We start from the raw sequence: 23,566 nt of genomic DNA, 5'->3' as shown, positions 1-23,566 counted from the left end.
AACCGTGTACATATATTTTTTTTATGTTACGGAAATTATATTTTCTAATTTTTTTTGTCTTCAACATTACATATTTTAGACCTGAATGCAATAAGTTTTGGACATTCGAAGTTTTAAAAACATTTTTAAAAAAATTTATTTTTAATTCAGTAATATATAGACAGAATCAAAATTCATACATCATGCAATTTTAAGGAAAAATTAAGAGCATGGGTGAGCATTAAGAGAAGATATAAGAGGATCTGTATATGCATATAAATAATTTATGCATGAAAGGGTTAAATATCAGTGTAGAGTCAGGAAACAGTTCAGAAACTACGGCAACAATAATTAGACAAAAAATAAATGAGACATCGTCAGTAAGGCGAGGTGAAGTGATATTTCAGAAGCAGTACAAAATTAAAATTCTTTAAATAATGTGAAATTCCATCTAAACAAGATTGATGTTAGATAAATTTAGCCATGAAGAAGTTTGAAACTTCTGAAGGATTCTGAGAAAAGCACAAAATTTCCCACAGTAGGCGTCCTGAAGACCTCGGCCAATCCGACCACGATGAATTAGCGAGCATGGGCCTTTTGAAAACCGTTTCAGGATTAATGCAGGAGGAAAAACAAGGCCAAATAAACACTCTATTATTTACATGACGATATTTACCTCAAACAGCTTTTATTCATTTCATGCTGAGCTCAATAATGTCAGCGGTGTTGGATTGAAAAGCGCCGAGTTGCAGCTGTAACTGTATTTAAAGTTAATGAAGTGAACCGCAAGCTGTCCGCAAGCAATTTCCCAAATTCACTTTTTCCTCTCTGAGAGTTAATGTTGTAAAACTCTATTAACGAACGAAGTGCTGCTTGGCGTGATAAATGGCGCCAAATGCGAGAGAGATGTGTGCGGCAGCTTCATTTTTTAGCGTTATAAAATTAAAAAGGGATGAAACGGAGGGTTGGTGAGTCTCAGAAGTTAAGAAAGTCCCAGCAGATTCAGTATGATTACATGATTCAGCTCACACCTGAAGCTTGCACATAGCTAAACTGGTAGCTATAATCTTCTATTGCTTGTGAGCTACAAAACAAGCAAAAAAAAAGCAAAATTCAGAAACTAAACATGTTTTTGGCTGATTGACTGAATTTGGGAGGGAAAAAAAGACATCGTGTGCATTTTTTTGGCCGAACTGACTCATTGACTCAGTTTTGATTCATTTGGTTCACCAAACAGTGTAAACAGAAATGCAAAGCAAGCCATTATTTTTTATGTACCTGCATTCAGCATCTCATATAACACGATTCATCCCCGAATGATTCAGCCTTGATTCATTGAACGAGTCATTAAGAAAAAATTAATCGATTTGAAATTAAGCGTTCCTTTTGTTCAGTTGCTTCTGATGGGTTTCAAAAACGAAATGTAGAAGCCAAACTAAGATTTTTAGATTCGACATGTGTGTGTGTGTGTTTTTACACATCTGTGAATTGTGTAAGTTTGGTTTGCAACTGCATGTATGATCCCTGCACCTTGAGTAGGGTGAATCCTTTTGGTCAAGATAGAGATTCAATGTTGGAATCAGTGAATCTTTGAGTGGGTTTGCTAGCACATTATAAAATAACACAAAACAGCAATGATTATTAGTTAATTTACACTACTTAAGTTGTTTTTTTTTTTTTTCTTTTTTTGTCGGTTGGTGAAATGATCAGGCTGCATATTTGGTGAACAAATCATTTAACTCGACCGACTCAAATGACTCGAGTAGCTGAAAAGTCTCAAACGGTATTCTCTCGTGTACTGTATACTGTATACGAGGACAGTTTTTAAAACCTAACCCAAAATTAGCCCCGCGCACTTTACATAAAGAAGACCCTAACTCGATAGATATTAGCCCCGCCTACTTTACATTATGTACACAATGGAAAAGTCACAAATTATCCAATAGCTCTCTGAGTTTTTATGGTTTTTAAGGTTTTGGTGACCAGAAGGTTGCGAGTTCAAATCTCACGACTGCCATAAAGCCAGGATTCTATGTGTAGATTAGATTCTGCCTCACTTTGGATAAAAGCATCAGCTAATAGAATTAAAAATGCAGTCGTTTGTGTAGAGAGTCTCAGGGCACTCTGAACAATGAGTTAATGGAAAAGACAAAAGGAGGAACATCGTCTGCTGGATTTTATTGGGCTAATTAAAAGAGCTGCTTTTTAGAAGCATGTAAGTGACTGGCACAGAAACACAACACACACACACACACACACACACACACACAGAGTTTATGCTGGCTGTTATAAATGAGACTCGACTCGATGGCTGTAAAATCCGCCGCCACACTCGTTGGAACTTTCTTTTCCTCTTTCTATTTTTCTCCTTCTCCCTTCTTGTTACTGTCTCACTCTGTCACTTTATTCTCTTTCTTTCTGTCACTTTCACTGTATAATAAAAAACAAGTTCAAACAAGTTCAAAACCTCGTCAACTCCACCCATTTAACCTTCGCCAATATTTTTTTAATTTTTACACACTTCACGTCATGTTCCAAAAATTTTGCACTTCGACATATTTTCACTTTTTTTTTTGGTCACTTAATTCATGTTCGAATTTTTATTACCATTAAAATCATTTGTAAAGTGTTCGATTTCAGTACTTCCTGGTTGGTATTTTAGTTTAAAGTATGTTTTTTTTCCTCAAAATTTTCTCAGAATGTTTTCTGTTTATGGCGTGTTCATAATAAATACGTTTAACCGATGTTAGCTATATCAGTCTTTTCAGGTTTTCGCGTTTTCGCGATCGCAGAAATGAACGCAAAATCCAGCAAACTCCAAATTCTTCTAAATTACCGCAGATTTTCTGCAGATTCGGGCCGAGACGCGTCACGCAACGTCACCACAACCGCAAGTCCTCTTGCGTCGAACACGAGTACAGCTAAAAGGTCTCATTTACTAACAAACATTACTGCGAAAGAGCGTGCGAAAGAATTTCGTGCGATTGCGATTTCGCTGATTCGAGTAGTTTTCTGCAAAAAATGCCGCAGATTGCATCGTAAATTTGAAGAAAAGTAAAAAACGCAGAAATTCTGTATGGACTGGTTATGATACTTGTTTAATGTTAGCGAAGTTAAACATATATTCATAGATTTTATTTCACATTAATGAAGGAAGAATGACTATTTAGGAAGGGGGGGGGCTTCCAGGACGATCAGTTCATATCAGAGAGTTCAACATGCCTATGCAGCTGCACTCGAGTGAATCCTGAATGACTCGACAGTCGACCAAGGTGAACACGCGTTAGTGTTCCGTTTGTTGTTAGCGACATTAGCGTTGTAGGGCCAGTCCCACTAAATTCTGCAGAACTTTATTTAACGCACACAAGACAACCTGTATGAAGTAATAGAGTGATTCCAGGCTGTGCTCGCTGTCCGATCCAAAAAAAGATTTTAAAGGATGTTTTTCTTCTAATTAATAAATTCATAAACAAGTCTTTTCATGAAGCAAATAAATACTATAAAACAAGCAAATTACTAACAGAAAAGAAGCACATATTAGAGTTTGGATACTAAATAAAGAAAAGTGTGCGGATTTTTGGTTGGTTAATTTGTTAATTAGGTGTAATTCAGTAAATGTGTGTGTGTGTGTGTGTGTGTTTTTTTTGTGTGTGTGAGAGAGAGATGTGTTTCTATATGAAATAAGTAGACAGCAAAGCTGCGGGTAGACAAAATCGTGTGGGTTTAGGGAGCTTTTTCGTTTGTGTGTGTATGTATGTTTTGTTCTGTTGTCTATGTGTGGAATCTGAAACCACTGTGGGAGTGTGTGTGCTGCACTGAATGCGTCCTCCTATCACACACTTCCTCAAACAAGCGCAGAGCTGCCCCTCCTCCTCCTTCTCTCCCTCTCTCTCTATTTCTCTCCCTCTCTCTCTATCTCTCTCCCTCCCTCTCTCTCTCCCTCTCCCTCTCTCTCTGTCAGTGTCTCTCGCCCATCCTTGTGTCTGATAGAGAGGATAGACGACTTCACTAGACTGTAGTGCTTGCTTTATGTGTGTCTGTGTGTGTGTGTGTGTGTACGACACGAAGGGACCCGTGTGCCACTGCTGAGAGCACGAACACATACACACACACACACATACATACACACACACTCCTACTTTTCACACACACACACACACACACACACACACACACACACACACACTCTGCTCCCCACCAGAACCCAAGTGTATGCAGATGGTGTGAGCTGTCAGGCAAAAAGTTTATGACAGCTCGCTCTCTGTCTCAGTGTGCGTGAGTGTGTGTGAGTGTATGTGAATGTATGCGAGTGTGTGTGAGTGTGTGTGAGTGTGTGAGTGTGTATGTATGAGGCTACGGACTGTACTCTCTAACGGACTCTGGAACACCTTGCTCTCTGTTTGGACTTTCTGTGTCTCTGAGATTTTCTGGAGGAGTGGATCGGGATCAGAGTGTTTCCAGGTAAGAGCTCATGGAATGATCCGGTTACAGTGCGTGTGTGTGTTTTATGCACATAGGAAATGTGTAATACAGAGATACAGAGAAAGAAGTGAGATGAGGTCTTAAGGCAGCTGTAGTCTGTCTCTGTGTGTGTGTGTGTGTGTGTGTGTGTGTGTGTAAGCAAACCTACCTTCAGTGTGTAAATGTTATCTAGTGAGGACTGGATTAGCGTCCGGCAGGTAAGAGCTCATGGGAAGGTTCGATTACATGGTGTTGTAAAGCAAATAGAGAGTGTGTGTGTATGTGTGTGTGTGTGTGTGTGTGTGTGTGTATGTGTGTATGTAACTGAGAGTGCACACAATGAAGTGCACGAATAAAGAAATGGATAGTACCACCACAGCGCTGTTGAGCTCTGGATTGCGATTGGTCAGAAGGTGTTGATTAATTCTCTCTAACAGCAACTCTGACAATAGTGCAGTTGCTTAACGTATTCATTTCCATACCAACTGTTCGTTTGCAGGAACATGTACAGCAGACGGTCTACGTAAACGGAATATTAAAAAAAACGTGTAATCTTTCTTATGGTGAAGTATTCGGTAACATTAATGGAAGGAGTCTCCAGTGTCAGCACTTTCTAACAGTCAAAGCTGTAACTTCAGAACTTGTTTCATGGACGTTCCACAATATGACGTATCTATAAACAGATAAAAAGTATGTTGAGTGTGACGATTCTTTAATAAGTAAAAAACGGTAACCGTCGATATATTCCTGTGGTGTAAGAGGAACTAAACATGTCAGGATGTGATGTTATAGGAAATTAAAATAAACTTGTGTGTGTGTGTGGACAATAGGTACGACTCTCTGTACACTTTCACTACTTTTCCACATCACTAGTGAGGTACCATCGAGTATCTTTGACCTGTGACGGCACATGTGGTACCTTTAATTAGCTTTTAGATGAAGGCAATTATAAAGCTTACTGATGTTTAAACATACACTACATACAAATTTCCAGGTGAAAGAGAAACACTAACGGTACTTATTTCTGAGAGTGTAAGCCATGAGGAGAGAGACGTGTTATTACTGTAGTGTTATGTTAGAAAGCCGCAGTGCATTCATGTGTGTGATCATCTGTGTGCCTGCGTGTGTGTGTGTGTGTGTGTGTGTGTGTATGTGTGTGTGTATGTGTATTGAGTTCTTATCTGGGTCTCGGTGTCTCTGTTAGAAGGGAAGAGCACATCAAGTTCCACTGTGGGTTTGTTACTAATACAATCACAGCACTAATTATTTTTATTTATTTGTCTGTTTATTTGTTTGTTTATTTGATCCAAGTTATGACAGGAGATGCCAGATATACTGTATATGGTCTGGTTAATACACATTATTAACCCTATTAACCTCTTTTTATTTTATTTTTTTTAGTTATTTTACCACATTCTTCACCTTCTTTCTTCTGTCTATCTATCATTTTCTCTTGTCCTTCTCATTCATTTTTCCTCTCTTTCTTACTCATAACTTCTTTACTTCTTCTCTTTTTGCTTGTCCTTTGTTACATTATCTATCTATCTATCTATCTATGTATAAATTTAGCAGATGCTTCTCTGCAAAAGAAGTAGTGTGTGTGTGCATGTGTTGAAATTGTGTGTTTGTGTAAATTGTGTGTGTGTTGAAAGTGTGTGTTTGTGTAAAGTGTGTGTAAGTTGTACTGCATGTGCATTGGTGTTGAAATTGTGTGTTTGTGTAAATCGTGTTTGTGTGTGTGTGCGCGTGTGCGTGTGTAGGTTGTGTATATGTGTGTGTGTGTGTGTGTGTGTGTGTGTGTGTGTGTCAGAAAGCTGCTAAATGGCTGGTTCGGTGCAGATGTGACTCAGCCAGGCCGAGTGCAGCATCACTCTTACCAAAAAAAAACAAAAAAAAACCTCCCCAGTGTGTTTTAATATTGTGTAAAAATCCAGTAAAAATCCCGGACACTGATGTTTCATGGTCCTGGAACGAGCTTTCATGTGGTTTCTGCCATACTGTGTAGCACGTGGCCTTTTTCCATGTGTATGGCGATGGGATTTCACTGCACACACGCACACTGAAATCACACACACTCGCTTTTGTGTTGCGTATAGATGTATCAGGTGTCTTCAGTGTACATAGCTCAGGGCTGTCTGTGTGTGTGTATGTGTGTGTGTGTGTGTGTGTGTGTGTAGGGTAGCAGAATGGGATGGAATGGGAATATGGCTGTCTTGTTACACACAGCCTGGAGTTGGGAATGTTCTTGGCTTTGTTTTGAACTCAGTGAGATCAGATTTCCGTCAGCTGCTGGTCCAGGTTTGGCTTTGTAATAAGATTTTATAAGAGTGTGTGTGTGTGTATGTGTGTGTGTGTGTGTGTTTGTGAGTGAGAAAAAGGTGAGGGCACACTGATTCTTTACCAAACATGTCTATCTATCTATCTATCTATCTATCCATTGAACTCTACAAGTATTGGCACCCTACCTATCTACCTATCTTCATTTAGCCATGCCCACAAAAGCTCACAGAGAGCTTTAAATGAAAAAATGGCGACTATTTTATGAAAGAGCTACTTGCAATGCAACTCAAGCACTGCAGCGTGTTGGCTACCGCAGACACTCACTAAGGCCCTGTTCACACCTGACATTAACATACATCCTGGGTGACTGGATCGTAATTCTCTCTAACAGCATAGGCTAAAGCAGCTGCTTTTCATAGCTTCATTCGTCAACCAGGACGGAGACGTGAACATTCCCAGGACGCCATTACTTTTCTTCTAATCGAACAGCTAGCATTATTTGTCTTAATTAAGGGATTCGTTCTGGATAATATGAATCGACCACGTTTCCATTAGCGTGTAACTGGAATAAATAAGTGACTTAAACTCGAACAGTGTAATCCATATATAAAATGGCGGTAACTCGTTGAAGACGGTCAGCCGAGGTTCACGTTAGTGAGTCTCCTAATATAGAAATGTACACAAACTCTGGAGTGAACTGTAGGGTATGGGTTCTCGAGCTCTAGCTCGTGAGTGAGTGTGTGTGTGTGTGTGTGTGTGTGTGTGTGAGAGAGAGGGTCAGCACTGTAGTTATTTAGAGGAGTAATGATACCATGGCTCACACGTCATCTGTGTTTGTTTGTGTTGGATACTGAGACATCATGTGGGATATTTTCACGTCACCTGCCTCGTCTTTTTCTTTCCCTAAAAAATGCAATCATACATAAGAATCTGTAGCTTTCTTTCCTGGGGTTACTTATATCGCTGGATTCTGATTGACCGAAGGTGTTCTATACACAAATAAATAAATAAATAAATGTTCTACAATGTTATCTTTTCTATAGCAAGAGCTCATTCACACAGTGGACGCAGTACCTACAGTAGATTCATTTAAATGATCCCCGATATGGTGATGTTTTCCATAACTCTTTCCGGAAGGAGTCTCCAGTGTCAGGTAAAGCGGCAACTTTTAAAACATTTACACTTAACGGCTTCTCGTTAACATGACAAGCTGCGGGGGGGGGGGGGGGGGGGGGCATGAGAGGCTGGACATTACATTTCATAACATTAAATGTAATTATACATGTATAAAAAGTACGGCGTAGCATTTTTTAATAAATAAATAAATAAATGGTCATCATTGGCCATTTGTTGTGGTATAGGAGGAATAAAACACTTCAGGGCTTTGGTGACTCTACTTCATCACACTGCCATGTCATTGACTAGTTTCCTGTAACAACATGATATTGCAGATTTTATTGCTTACTTAGTCATAAATAATACCACACACACACACACACACACACACACACACAAAGAACTAACTCTGGCTGGTTCCAAATAAATAAAATAAATAAAAAGTCACAAACATCAGACCTCTTCCATATTTTTTTTTTTTGGGAAGTTTTTGTTCTTGACTGAAGGGTGGTGTAAATGGTAGCGTGGAGGATTTGGGTGTGAGCGAATGGATACTGACGGCTTTAACTCCGAGACTGCTCAGGAAACGGCAGGTCCAAATTTTATTTTTGGATGTTAAAAAGAGAAGTGAAAATAGCTGCAAAGCCATGCTTCTGAATCACAACAAGCATTGTGTTTTGAGAAACTGCTGATGTTTGTAATGTGTGTGATTTTGTCTCATTTCCACTGTCACTGTCCATATAAAAAATAAAAAATACCATATGTAGCTATACTGTATGTTTGGTCTCCACCTGCTAACTAAATCGTTATGCTACATTCAGTTAAAACTTGCAACTCAGACTAGGAATAAACAAAGAAAACATCCAACAATTGCATCGAAGACTTGTTAAGTATCAACATTTACCTCAGTCAGCTAGCTGAATTGTTTATAAGACTAGCTAAATATCAACATTTACCTCAGTCAGCTAGTTGAATTGTATAGAAGACTAACTAAATATCAGCATTTACCTCAGTCAACTAGCTGAATTGTATAGAAGACTAACTAAATATCAACCTTTACCTCAGTCTGCTAGCTGAATTGTTTATAAGACTAGCTAAATATCAACATTTACCTCAGTCAGCTAGCTGAATGTGAACAGCCATTTTGTGAGCAGCCATTTTGATTTTCCGTCACTGGACACTGTAGTTAAGGAGATTGTTCCAAGAATTCCACAAATTATGGGTTACAACCTTCACTCGAATGCAGTATAATATGCTATATAACATGCTAAATGTTAGCCAGTTAGCTTCTATACATTAGACTCTTTTGAAAAAAGAAAGAGTTTGGCTTGTTGGCATGGAAACTGTATAATCCATGCTTTTTGTTTATAAGGGTAAAGGGATTTCAAAACACCAAAGCTTTGGTTGTGGTTGAGAAAAAAAGGTGGGGGGGGGGGGGGGGGGGGGGGGGGCACAACTAAAGAATGTTCTAGCATTGAATCAACTAAACTATACTAAACTACACTAGAATATAAATAACAAAAAAGTTTTAAACACTTCATATAGATGACAGTTGAACAGTGTTTTAAAAACAAAACAAACAAACAAACAAAAAACAGAGATCCTTACTGTAGAACGTTCTGACATTGCTGGCATTAAAAAAATATATGAAAAAATGTTATTTAAAAAATGAGTACCTTTGGTTTGAGTAGCTTCATATAGGGTAAAGTTCTCCTGTGATGATGTCACAGGGTGGCGCGTCTGCCTTTTTTTTTTAGCCGGAAAGTTGGGTAAGGGTGACAGTGCAGTGTCTCAGGAAAGCAAAACACACACACACACACACACACACACACACACACACATACAAAACAAATGGACAATTCATGCTGGATGGTTTTTAAAAGGTTGCACACAGTTTCTGAGTGACAGCTAGAATGATTTAACATTATCGATTCTTTGATGAGAGTAAAAGGAAAGTGAACTATACGGTGTTGTGATGAATCAGCGTCCAATCAAATCACTGTCAAAAATATCACACACACACCCACAGACACACACACACACACACAGACACACACACACACACACACACACACACACACACACACACACACCAACCCAGCACCAGGGTTCCCAGGGCTGTTCTCACACCCAATTGGGATAGATTTGGAAGAAAGTTATGGCAACTGAAATCCTGTTTTCAAAGCAAATCATTTGAATGAAATCAAATCAAATTTGTGCAAACAAAGAGAAAGTGTAAGTGCAGGCTGTGTATCTAGGATGTACACAACCATCTCTCTTTAACGATATATTAGATAGATCAGGAGAGGGAAAAATTTTTGGATTTATGGCTTGGATACCAGGCAATGATATAAAGGTGTGTAGCTGATACTGCAAATCAGAAATGCGCGTGCACAGCAGTGTACCTGTTTCCCATGCAAAAACTGAGGAAAAAGATGAAAACTGCGTCTTCCCAAAGTTTTGGGATAGTTTCAGTTTGTTTAAGAGGAGAAATTGCGCAGAGACCTGGCAACCCTGCCTAGAGCCAGTGTGTCACTTTTTCAGCACAGTTAAAACTTTATATTACTCTATATTTCTTACAATTTCGTCTTATTTGAGCATTTTCCTGCTTTAACACACCTGATTTAATACTTAGCAAATAAAAAGTGTTTAATAAAAAAAGTGTTTAATAAAAAGTGAGATAAATCAGTTGTTTTAGTCACCTAACATTAGCTAGCTATGACGCCTGGTCGTATTTGATGTGATGTGTGTATTTTGATAGTCAATCTGTGTTCTCCATGTTGTTTGTTATCTATTATGTGTTTTTTGAGCTGGATAGTGTTAGTACGTACTGTAGTGACATTTCCCGTATCTGAGCTGGCGTATTACGTATGCGTACCAAATTCCCACCAATTCCGACCCAGAATTGTCCTATTGTCATTTTTAACAAAAAATATTCTAGGCACAAAACTGTTTACTCGGACACAGATCTCCAGGGGTCTAAGAACAATGGACACACCCATATATGCTCTTTTGGTGTTGTCCCCCCATTTGAAACCACCCAAACACCCACACGTGCACACAGACATACCCAAACACACAGACACACAGACACACACACAAAATAAAACATGAAACTTCTTCTGCCTCTTTTCATGGTTATTTGGAGGAAACAAAAGCAGCAGCTGTTATGTCTAGACACAAATATGCAGACAGACAGACAGACAGACAGACATGTGGCTGTAGTTATTATACACACACAAGCAGCAGGAGTTAATAAATAACAGAAAAATTGTCGGGTTTTAGTGAAGGTGCCCTAGACCAGTTGTTTCTAATCTCAGTTTATTATTATTATTATTATTATTATTATTATTATTAGCTAATAAGGCTATAAAGTATAAAGAAAACTACTGTTAGAATTTAAAAACATTTTTTTATGTACGCTAAATCCAAAAAAAAACAAGGCAAAAATGGAAAATAATAATAATAATAATAATAATAATAATAATAATACCCATACAAATGTATTTAGGATAAGTGCTGTGGCTCTGCTTGACAGAACTTAAACTAAAGGAGTCTGCTATTGAGTTAAAGACATTTTGTTTAGCCCTGTTGTGCTTTACACACGCGCCATAAACATTCACACTCTAGTCGTTTGTATTGACTTTGCTTTGGCTAATAGCTGCTATTTAAGCACACGGTGGAGAAACGACTTCCATCTGGAAGCACAAGGGTTTACTTCATCTGTTGAGTTTAAGCGGCATCCTATTACTTGTCCATGAAGTCCATTAATCTTCATTGAGTCCTCATTCACAATTCCATACATTTTAAATTTTGTCGAAATTTTTTTGCTAATTTCAGATCTTTTGTGTGGATTTTGAGATGTAGTTGGGCTGAAATCTGGCAACCCTTGTACACAGCTGAACGAATATCTGTCAAAAACAACTCAAAACGAGCTGCTAGACTGTATGCTAGATGACCATACTGTATGTTGTCGACTCTTTAACTACCTGTTATTAAAAATTCACTAGATACTAGCTTATAGCATATGTTAAGTGTAATAGCCTCTCGACTCCATTTTGTTCGAGGCTATGTCGTTATTAATGTCGTCCTGCAACACCGAAATGTATGTTTACGAGCCGCTACTAATTTGTCCTAGTGAGTCAAAGTCACTAGAAGGACAAACAGGATGTAAGTGGCCACTAGTTTTTTATATATGAAACACAGCTAACTTTGCTGTATTTAATGTGTAACTTTTATACTGTTAAAACTAGCGTATGTTAGCATTGCCTTCTGTTTCACATGATGCCTAGGCTGCTGCATAAAAATAACAGTGAAGAACAAGTTTTATTAGAAGAGATAGACATTTCTTGCTAGCTGAAGGTTGAGCAAGAACCATATCTAAACATTAACTTTAGCCGGTGAGGTGTTCTGCTTAAACAATTTATAAAAAATTCAGTTCATATGAAAAGTTTTCAAGCTTAAAGTCAGTCTTTTGGGTTCATTTTCTGTATAAAATTAAACAAAATCAAACCACATTGCCGTTTTAGCTAAAACCGTCGAGATCAGGTTTTAGCTCTCGCGATAATCATAATCTAAAAGCTAACCCAGCGAATCAAGAAATGCTAGTATAATTAACTCAGTATTAGCTAATTATTTGAGGTATTTCTGCATTGCTAGTGATTCTTTTTAGACCTAAATCATTAGTTTTTGAGGCGCAGGGTCGTTAACATTCCCATGCCCATGAACAAATATGCTTAGTAATCAAACAAAGCTAACAGTGCTAGCAAACGTAAAGTCACACATAGTTGAGATTTCACATTTAGCTTTAAACTAACTTTAAATTAAGGTAATGTTAGAGTTAAGGGTACGTTCAGATCGCATAGCAGTTACTACAAATTATTTGCTTTTATACATAAGCAAGAAATTCGCTTTTGATTATGTAATGGGTAAAAATGCTAACGGGTGTTTGAGTTAGCGGCGAAAACGATTTAGTCAAATTCAATGCACTTTCCCAGCAGTAAAAAGGCCAAACAAAATCCCGGGTCAAACAGCGGCATTGGATTTGGCTGCAGGGCTGCTGACTTTCCCATGCAGAAAGTAAATATGCTGAGTAATCAAACAGAGCTAGCGCAGCTAAAAAAAAAAGAAGCTGAATCCCGAACAGCTGGACGGTGAGCTCTGTGTTTATGAGCCCTGACCAAAAACAGCATGTTATACTGTATATTGGAGCTTGGTAGGTCGGCGGTTCTCCGTATCCGATCTGAGAATCCGGACAATTAATATTTAGACATGTTTTTAACGTGCTTGCGTTTGATCAAACAATATAAAGAAAGAATTAGGTTGTGCGAAACTTCCTGGGGATTTGTTTAGGTGTCCACCTATCTGTTTTAAATTTTGAAGGGAAAACCAGCAGAGCTAGCATATGTGCTGTTTGCTAGTTAGAATTTTAAATGTTTGGCACGTGACAATAAATCCTCTACTGAATATTCTAGAATATTAACACTTTTATCTTTATTTTATATTAATATGTAAAGATTTCTAACCAGAACATGGTGAAAATCTCTTTATTTACCATCTAAACTTGTCTAAGCTAGCATCAGTCGTGTTAGCATCTGCCTGCAGTCTGTCCTGTAGCTTAGCGGGCTCAACCAGACTAACCAGACTTACAGAAACTTTCCTGTCAAGCTAGCTGAGTAACTTTCCTCTTTTTTCCACGTACGACTAGCTTTATTAATCTAACGTGTGGATTATTTAACATACGATTACTGTACATTACTTTTGATTGGTTGATCGTAAGTTGATTTCAACAACAAAATTTAGCTTTCGTCTTCCGAATCCAAATCAATGAGCGTGCTTACTTAGGATAATTACTATAAACAACAATTTAGAATAGGTTTCATTAGATTCTGAATAAGTCTTGTATTAAATTGTATTAAATGTTATTTTTGTTTCTGAAGGATAAGTCACTGCTTTACTAAATTGATATAAATTCATTATTACTATTGTATCTTAATTACATATTTATCTTAAGCATACTATATTATTATTATTTAATTATTTATTGTCTGGTTTTTCCAATGCTGTTTTATGTGCATTTGTGCATTTTTAGAACGTCATTATAATGTACAAAAGATGCATTATTATTATTATTAATATTATTATTATTATTATTATTATTATTCACTCCCATGTAAAATATTCCACACCTTTATGTGTGACCGCATTGTAAAAATTTTGCTTGTATTTCCGTCTGCTAAATCAATAAATGTAAATGTAAAGCTGTATTTTTCCCTGAACTTTTCTTTTTTCCCCCTCGTTTATTCGTTTTGTTTCTGCATCTGCCCACTGAGGCTAAATTTATCTGCCACACCAGCTGAGTTGCACTTTAATAGCGTACATAACCACTCATTTTATGGTGACATGACATGAAAAATACCATCATTTCCTCCCTTTTTTTTTTTTTTTTTTTTACCACTTTCTCACTCAGCTCCTTAGAGGACTTGTATAATGGTGCCATCTCTATTTTAGCCCTAAGTGGGAGTTATTCTCCATACCTCTGTCTTGAGGATGCTACAGAAAAAGCCATTATGTCTGATTAATCAAAGCAGCTATTAAATAAGAGAGCGGCCAGCTCAGACGACGAGCGCTGATGAATCGTGTCCATAAAAATCATGGCTTCATTTTCCACCAGGTATTGAATCCTGTAGAGGATATATAGGTTTGGTGGAATTGACCAGTAATCACTGTCATCTTGCACAGTCAAGATATTATTCATATTTCACATACATATCAGTCGACTTCCAGATATCCCAATGGCCTTTCCGAATACCTTCTCCTGTTTGTTTGGGTTTTTGTTTTTTTTTAAAAAACATTTATTTATTCCTTCATCAGAATGAGAAGCGGAGTATGGAGAAAATGGCTTTTGTGAATTCAAGCGTGATAAATATCTTATTAAACAATAAAAGAGAAGGAGCACGCTCCAGGGAGGAATATTTGCATTTTTTCCCCCAATGATGGAGAGAGATGTGTATCAGTTTACTCTAAACAAATTGGGTGTGTGCATGTTCTCAAATTTGTGTGTGTGTGTGTGGGTGTATGTGCGTGAAAGAGAGATAAACAGTAATTCAGCTTGACAGAAACAGTTCCTTCAAGTCCACAGAAATATATCATGATGTAAAATTGTAAAACGATCATTGGAGCCGACATACCGAAGACTAAAAGTGTCCGACAGGCTGTGGAGAGATATTTCACTTAGAGAAAACAGGCGGTGAACAAAATCACTATACACACACACATATAGTACAGTATTCTCAATATTTCTGAAATGTCCTGCATGAAAAAGACAGAAATAATCATGATGCAAGAATACTAACTAAAAACTACTAGCTAGCTGACAGGGTGTGTAAACTTCTGCACACACCACGTTTACTGCTTTATTCTTTTCATTACAGTGAATTCACCTAATGAATAGTCACTGTGCATTAGAATTTGCATAAATATTTCCTGGTTAAGCTGGAATTTCATAAGAAAATCATCATGTGACTTAACGTAGGGTGTGCAAATTTTCACACACGGCACTTCCATTGTTTTATTCTTTTAAATACAATAAATAACTACTAGTTAGGATGCAGAGGTACTGCTACCACTCGGAAATAGATCGTTTTCTTATAACTGCATGACCCGAAGTGTTTTACGCATTTCTAAAGAAGTTTGCCACGGAATCAGTTTATCAGTTTATAGTTACACTTAACATTTCTGTATGTTATAGCAGCTATAAACAGTCGTTCCCTCACCAGCCTCTCTTTTTTTCTTTCCTCTGTCTTGAAGTTGGTAAAACGACAAAAAACAACAAAAACAACACCTTGTCATGTTACTCGAAAACATTTAAAGAGTTACAGCTTTACATCCTGACACTGGAGACTCCTTCCATAAATGTTAAATAAGCATCTCCTTATAGAAAACTTCACCATATCAAAGATTACACACGTGTTTTAATCAGTTTATGTGAACCGTCCCTGTGAACGATCTGCTACTATAGAAATGATAACATATTGGAACTAGCGCATTAATATAAACAAAAATCAATAATAATCAAACAACATAATCAGTACCTTCTGAGTCACGACTTCGAAAATGTCAATATTTTCATCACGATTGTTATTTTAGTCCTCGCTCTTTCCGTCCTGTTCAAATCTTAAAATATGATGAATGTTGCTTTCCTTGTGAACATTCTGGGCTGCATCATTTATTTATGATGTTCATCAATAAAGCTCTGTCTGTCAGACAGAGTCAAGAGGGGACACACGAGCCCCCACACCCCAACACACACACACACACACACACACACACACACAGACAAATCCTCTCAAAGTCTGGTGCCACTTCAGACATCATTTGTCTCCCAGACATACGCCTATGTGTGTGTGTGTGTGAGTGTGTGTGTAAATCCAGTGTCAGACACTATCGTTTCCATCCCACTCCACATGAAGAGGCCACTTAAAAACTCAGAGAGACTTGAGCATAAATTATTAAAAAGGACAAAGACATAGTGTTCAAAAGTTGATATGATTCAATCAGTGAGTCAGTGTGTGAATCAGTGAATTGTTTGGTCATGACTAAGAATCGTTCCTCTGTTGTTCAGTGAGTCAGTGTGTGAATCAATTATTCGTTTAATCATGACTAAGATTTGTTCTTCTGTTGTTCAGTGAGTTGGTGTGTGAATCAATGAATTGTTTGACCATGACTAAGATTCGTTCCTCTGTTATGCAGTAAGTCAGTGTGTGAATCAGTGAATTGTTTGGTCATGACTAAGATTCGTTCCTCTGTTGTTCAGTGAGTCAGTGTGTGAATCAATTATTCGTTTAATCATGACTAATATTTGTTCCTCTATTGGTCAGTGAGTTGGTGTGTGAATCAATGAATTGTTTGACCATGACTAAGATTCGTTCCTCTGTTATGCAGTAAGTCAGTGTGTGAATCAGTGAATTGTTTGGTCATGACTAAGATTTGTTCCTCTGTTGTTCAGTGAGTTGGTGTGTGAATCAATGAATTGTTTGACCATGACTAAGATTCTTTCCTCTGTTGTGCAGTAAGTCAGTGTGTGAATCAGTGAATTGTTTGCTCATGACTTAGATTCGTTCCTCTGTTGTTCAGTGAGTCAGTGTGTGAATCAGTGAATTGTTTGGTCATGACTAAGATTCGTTCCTCTTCTGTTCAGTGAGTCAGTGTGTGAATCAATAATTCGTTTGTCATGACTAAGATTTTTTTCCTCTGTTGTTCAGTGAGTTGTTGTGTGAATCAATGAATTGTTTCACCATGATTCCAAGATTCGTTCTTCTGTTGTTCAGTGAGTCAGTGTACGAATCAGTGAATCTTTACTGAGATTGGTTACTCTTTTGTTTTATGGATCAGAGTTTGAATCAGTGAATCGAATTTAGACATGGAATGGCATGATCAGCCCACACATTTTGGAAAACTGTGCAACTTAATTCATCAGTGAGCAAATCTGAACGAATCTTATAACTGAACGAACTTAAATGGCTCTAATCAATTGACAGACTCAAACTTTTCAACTCTCATGTGGAAGCAGCAGATTTAAATGTGTAAGAGATGATCTTTAATCACTGTGTCCTCCATCACGTCTCATTCTACGCTCTAAAGCTCACTCTGCCCTGATAAAGTCACTATGTGTGATGAGGGATGTTTACTCATTTACCGTGTCTCAGCTGTTAGGGGTCCTGAGAGAGAGAGAGAGAGAGAGAGAGAGAGAGAGAGAGAGAGAGAGAGAGAGAGAGACGAGTGATGTCTTGGCCTCTCCATCGAGATGTAGATGGCAATAATTAATCACAGAGATGGAGAGTTGGCACGGCAGGAACACAACCGTCTGTACAGGGACACACGCCAAGTGCCAGTGAGATGACACACTCGTACTGAGATAGAGGAATGAAAGAGAGAAAAAAGAGACAGACGGAGAGAGGGCAAGAGAGAGGGAGAGAGAAAGATGAAAGAGCAAAGGGGAGGGAGAGAAAAGATGCAGTTGGTAGGTTCTTCAATAGGGAAACACTGTTGTATTGTTCCATGTAAAACTTATAAGGGTTCCACCAAAGTGACAACTGAAGAACCGTTAAGGGCTCTAGATTTGGATATAGACAGATAGATAGATAGATAGATAGATAGATAGATAGATAGATAGATAGATATGAAAAGAAAGAATGAAAGGATTGAGGATAGATAGATAGAGATGCAAAGAAAGAAAGAAAGAAAGAAAGAAAGACAGACAGAATAATAAATAAAGATGAAAGAAAGGGCTGAGGATAGATAGACAGAGAGAGAGAGAGAGAGAGATGAAAAGAAAGAAGAAAGAAATAAAGAAAGAAAGAAAGAAAGAAGAAAGAAAGGGCTGATGATAGATAGGTAGATAGATAGATAGATAGATAGATAGATAGAGATTAAAAGAAAGAAAGAAAGAAAGAAAGAAAGAAAGGGCTGAGGTTAGATAGCTAGCTTGCTAGATAGATAGATAGATAGATAGATAGATAGATAGATAGGGAGATAGACAGACAGACAGACAGATAGATAGATAGATAGATAGATAGATATATAGATAGATAGATATACACACAGCAGCAGCTCTCTACATACTGACAATGATAACATATGGAACCTACAAAATTTGCACTGTGTGTGTGTGTGCGTGCGTGTGTGCGTGTGTGTGTGTGTGTGTGAGGGAACAAGCATAAGATTAAAGACAGTCGCAGACCTTCACCTCACCACAGCCTTGCACTTGTTGGACAGATGAATGGAACTGCGCATTAAACTAGAACATCTGGAGTCCATCAAAGACCCCTCGAGTCATCAGTCACTCTCTCTCGCGCTCTCTCTCTCTCTCTCTCTCTCTCTCTCTCACACACACACACACACACACACTCCTACTTTTGTCTTCAGTGCTGGTGACGACGTGGCAACACATCTGCACCGACTGTTAAATAACGTCTAATCGCCGTGTCCGAGTCTCCGTGTGTTACGAGAGCAGACCAGAGTTTGTTTTTGCTTGGAGAGCTTGACTTGAGACTCGTACAAACTTCTGCTGAGTTTTCTTCACACTCCGCTAAAGGGAGCGCACAAGAACACGGTCTGATTGCTGCACACACTATAACGTCACTCTGTTGGCCTGAGACGAGGTGAACGTAATACGACCTGATCTGCCTCTGGAACTGGACTGTGTCCCAAATGCAGTGTAGAAAATCGCTCACTTAACTCACTCACACTACATAAAATTGTTATAATCTAAATTCGTACGCTGCAAATAAGTAGCAAACTGAGTCAACCCAAATAATGTCTAACCATTCTCTGATTGGTCAGAAGATTAAATATATATGCTGAGCTATTACAGAAAAATAATCAACCACAGGATGGTGTGATGAAGCGCTGTTACTGTTTCCACTCCAAACTTATTTTCCTATAACAGCACGTCATGAAGTGTTTTATTCCTCTTATACCAGAGCAATTTCCCAACAATTACAATAAAAAAAAAATTAATCAGACCCTCCATGATTTGGCGATTGTACGCTTGCAGAAATTAACGCACAATCAAGCAAACTCCGCAATATTTGCAGGAGCTTGCAAGTTTTTTCAAAATTGCCACAGATTTTCCGCAGGTTCAGGCCGATACGCGTCAAGTGATGTCGTCACGATGCGCATTCAGCCAAAGCTGTCTTCGATTACACGAGTACAGCTAAAATGTTTACCGACGTTTACCAACAAACATCGCTGCGAAAGAGCACACAAAACTATTTCGTGAGATTACGATTTCGCTGATTAGAATAGTTGTCTGTAAAAAAAAGTTTTCTCTGCAAGCCACGTCGCAAATTTTGAAAAAAGCCGCAGCAAAATCGAACGTTTTTGGACGCAATGATCACAAAAAACTCCTGTACCAACCGATTAAAGAATGACGCGTCGTACCGTTTTATCCGTTTATAGTTACATATAATGTTGCAGAACGTCCGTTAAACATGTTCGTTCCTGTTCTCGCTTAATAATAATAAAAATATTCGCAGCTTGTCATGAGAAAACGCAAAAAACATAAACTCCTGTCCTGAAGGTGTCAGAAAACTGAAAGTTACAGCCTTCCCTCTGACTGTTACAAAAGGCTGACACTGGAGACTCCTTCCGTAAAAACATGAACAAACATCTCCTTATAGTAAACTGCTGAACTTGCCTGGATTTTATTGCTTTGTTCGTTGCACTAAAATGCATAACTCAGAACCTCCGAGTAACTCGCTGCTAACAAAAAGACAAAAATAGAGGCATCCATGGATTATTCACATGGCAATGCTGTAGTTCAGAGTCCTGAGGTTTTCCAGCTTCCCAACTTCCCACTTCCCAACTTCCCACTTCTCACTTCCGAGGTCATTCGAACGCAGCGTAAGATCCCGGGTGCAGATCTTTGAACGTATAAGCTAACCACAGAGACTGTATCCATCCCGGTTTCCGACTTCACATCAAGCAAGTAACTTTCTCAGCATTCTTTTTCAAAGTCAAACCCAAAGGAGGATTTTTTTTCTTTTTTTTTGACGTGCTTTAGAAATGTTTGCTCTTTCAGGCTCTTTCAGAATTTCTAATGACGCCTGAGAGAGAAATTAAAAAAAGTGAGACAGAGGTTTACATCAAAACCCCGACCTCTAAAATTGATGGGAAACGTGACGAGACGTGACGTTCAGTGTAACTTAGCAAATCCCAGAATAATCGAGGCTGTGGATCCGTGCTGCTGCTCCTGCCGTGCTGAGAATCACATTCAGATATACTGTAGAGGAGCAGAATGCTGATGTACAGAATTACCGTAATTTCTGGATTATAAGACCTTTTTTTCTGGATTAAATAATTTTTTTAGTGCTACAACTAATTCTGCCACTTATATGTTACACTGCATTGGTGCGATCGTGATATAGATGTGTATTAGGATATTTATGGTAGGTGTGCTATTCCAGAATTTACGGTAGAAGGCTGATGTTTAGTCTGATGGTTAAACAGGTTTTCTCAGTGGACAGACATGAGCTGTAAGGGGTTTCCTGTTGTTTCTCCTTTCCCATATCAACTCTCTCTCTCTCTTTTTTCCAGTGTGTGAGTGTGTGACAGCAGTGTGGAGTAGTGGAGATGGAGGAGCAGGCGTCCACCTTGGGCGTCACCCCCCAGCAGAAGGTGCTGCGCTGTGGTTGGCTCAGGAAGCAGGGCGGCTTCGTCAAAACATGGCACTCACGCTGGTTTGTGCTGCGAGGAGAACAACTGTACTATTACAAAGATGAGGATGAGAGCAAGGCACTGGTGAGTGAGATTTACACACACACACACACACACACACACACACACAAGGGCTGATACCAGACCCAGAGCAGTGTAGGTGTTGAAAGAGTGACCTCATGTTGACCTCCAGACTGAACAGTGATTTGTGACGGATCTCCTCCTACATGATTCCTCTTCCTCTTGTGTGTATGAGCTGAGACGTTCTTACACACACACACACACACACACACACACACACACTCAGTGACCGTCTTTTCTTTTTTTCACTCATTTTTCATCTTCCAGTCACGTTCAACATCACATTAATGAGAAATCCATCGCAGAAGTTGTGGAGACTTTCCTGCAAACGCTGGACTCTGTGTCCCAGAATGCATTGCAGCTACACGACGCTAGCTGAGACTCAGATTTGTTAGTTAGCGATACGACGGTGGTATTAACATGAAAATGTAAAGCTTTGGAAGCTGATCTCTTTGAGCAGAGCGTACACATGAGGTTTTGAGAAAACCGGACAGACAAACACGCCGCTGCATCGCTCTTTTTAGGTAGGGACAAAGCAAGGGCTCAATCCCATTGGCCCTCCCACTCCTGATTCTTTTCTGTGGTGTAAGGGAATAGAACACTTCAGGACACGCAGTAGTAGGAAAATAACCAAGGTTCAAAGTGTGCATGTGTGTTAACGTGTTTCACAAACTCAGCTCGGGTCCACTTTCTCAAATCATAAAAGATCCCCTGATCAAAATGTCTTATTAGCATTGAATAAAAATAGCGTCTGCTCTCGGGGAAAGTGAAGTCTTTTGCTGAGGAATTTCAAAATGGCTGAAATCTCGAGAAGCGAGGGGTTCAGTTATTATCTTCAGGGATTCGGGGACTTTGCATCTGAGAAGATCTGCAGAAGAACATTGTCCACCAATGGGAGTAAAACAGGAAGGACATGGAGAACCGATCTCTGAAATAGAGCCGCAAAAACGAAATCAAATTTATTTCATGTCTATTTCTGTAGAAGCTGGTCATCTCGGGCAAAGCTGCTCTAAACAGCCTCATATTCTGAGCATTAGACACATTAGGCGTTTTAGTTGCTAAGTTGCAAGAAACTCTTTAGCATTATCTTTAAAATAAATAGGTAGCTATAACAGAGCCGTCACTGTAAGTACGTCTGGTAGCTAACTAGACATAGCTAGCTAGCTAACATCACCATTGAATAAGGTATTAGACAAAGAATAAAAGTTTATTTTCCTACAACAGGACATGTCACATTTGTTTTCAGCAGTTTATAGTTATACGTAATGTTATGCTACGTTTGGGAAATGAGTTAGCTCCTGTTGTTATGTTATATGTAGACGTTATAAACTTTCCTTCATATTTCTCTTGAAATTTATGATAAAACAATGAAGTGTAAACTCTTTTGTCCTGAAGATGTTCGGAAAATTTTACAGCTTTACCTCTGAGACCAGAGACTCCTTCTATAAAAGATACATAAATGTCTCGACGATTGCACACCATTTTAAAAAGAAATCTGTCTATTAAGTGCCTCTGCCAGTCCAAACAGAACCACCTGCCTGCTACTTTTTGTTTTTCCGTTTACGCATGACTCAGCGAATGCTGGCGCAGAAAATCCCCCGAACTTGTCACGACACAGTTCTAAATGGTCAAAAACACAAGTGAAAAATATTTGCAGAGCGGTTCGAGCAGCTGGAAACTGCAACACGTCCCTGTTGCTTTTGGTCAGGATTTTTTCCTGCAGTAGCGCTGACGTTTTCCAGCCAAACGCAAAGTGAACGGGAAGCTAAACGGTGCGGGTTTGGAAGAGCCTTTCATGGAACCTAAGCTGTTCCATATGGCTCGGGAAGCCTTCGGGGTCTCTAGTGCAAAAACAAAAAACCCAGCAGATGTAAGAAAGCCACAATAACCACGACAGAGAAGATTAGCAAAATGATTTGAGGCAGTGTTTTAGTAACCAAACGCTGTCCGAGATTAAAAGAAAGAGAGATCGAGAGAGAGAGAGAGAGAGAGAGAGAGAGAGAGAGAGAGAGAGACTACAGTTAGCAATAGCAATGCTGTAAGGAAAAAAGATTATGCTAATAACGCAAACTTGGGATTAAATATTTAATTTCATTCACACAGAATACTTTCTTTTTTAAATCACTCGCTAATTTATCAGTGCACTTAGCAAGTGGTCTAGACTACTTTCTGACTTTCTACCGAATAACATAGCTAGCCTTAAAATAACTACCAGTGTTCACTAACTGTATTAAACTATTCTACTATTATTAGCAATCCACCAAATTTGACAACAAGTTAGCTAACACTTTTTAAACTATCTGTAGCCGTCGAGCGCTAGCTTATTACAGTAGCTTAGACTACCTGTGGATGGATCCCTGACTAGTAAACTAGGTAGACTGTTTGCTAACTGAACATAGCTAGTCTTAAAATAACAAGCTAAACGAACTGA

At 38.6% G+C, this 23,566-nt stretch overlaps 1 protein-coding gene across 2 annotated transcripts in view; it reads left to right on the top strand.

Annotated features, from left to right (window-relative positions):
• The first annotated feature begins 3,523 nt into the window (after nucleotides 1-3,523).
• The window catches only part of arhgap24 (Rho GTPase activating protein 24), a 101,606-nt gene continuing 81,563 nt past the window's right edge, over nucleotides 3,524-23,566 (top strand). The window contains exons 1-2 of one of the 2 annotated variants that reach the window (XM_053649670.1): nucleotides 3,524-4,440; nucleotides 20,935-21,138. In XM_053649670.1, the coding sequence (XP_053505645.1) occupies nucleotides 20,971-21,138 (168 nt within the window). In that variant the 5' untranslated portion in view covers nucleotides 3,524-4,440; nucleotides 20,935-20,970. The other variant, XM_053649671.1, reaches the window with a different exon arrangement.

Source organism: Ictalurus furcatus, chromosome 18 (assembly GCF_023375685.1).
Source record: "Ictalurus furcatus strain D&B chromosome 18, Billie_1.0, whole genome shotgun sequence".
NCBI lineage: Eukaryota > Metazoa > Chordata > Actinopteri > Siluriformes > Ictaluridae > Ictalurus > Ictalurus furcatus.
The sequence above is the reverse complement of the archived record's forward strand: the minus strand, read 5'-3'. Positions and strand labels throughout refer to the sequence as shown.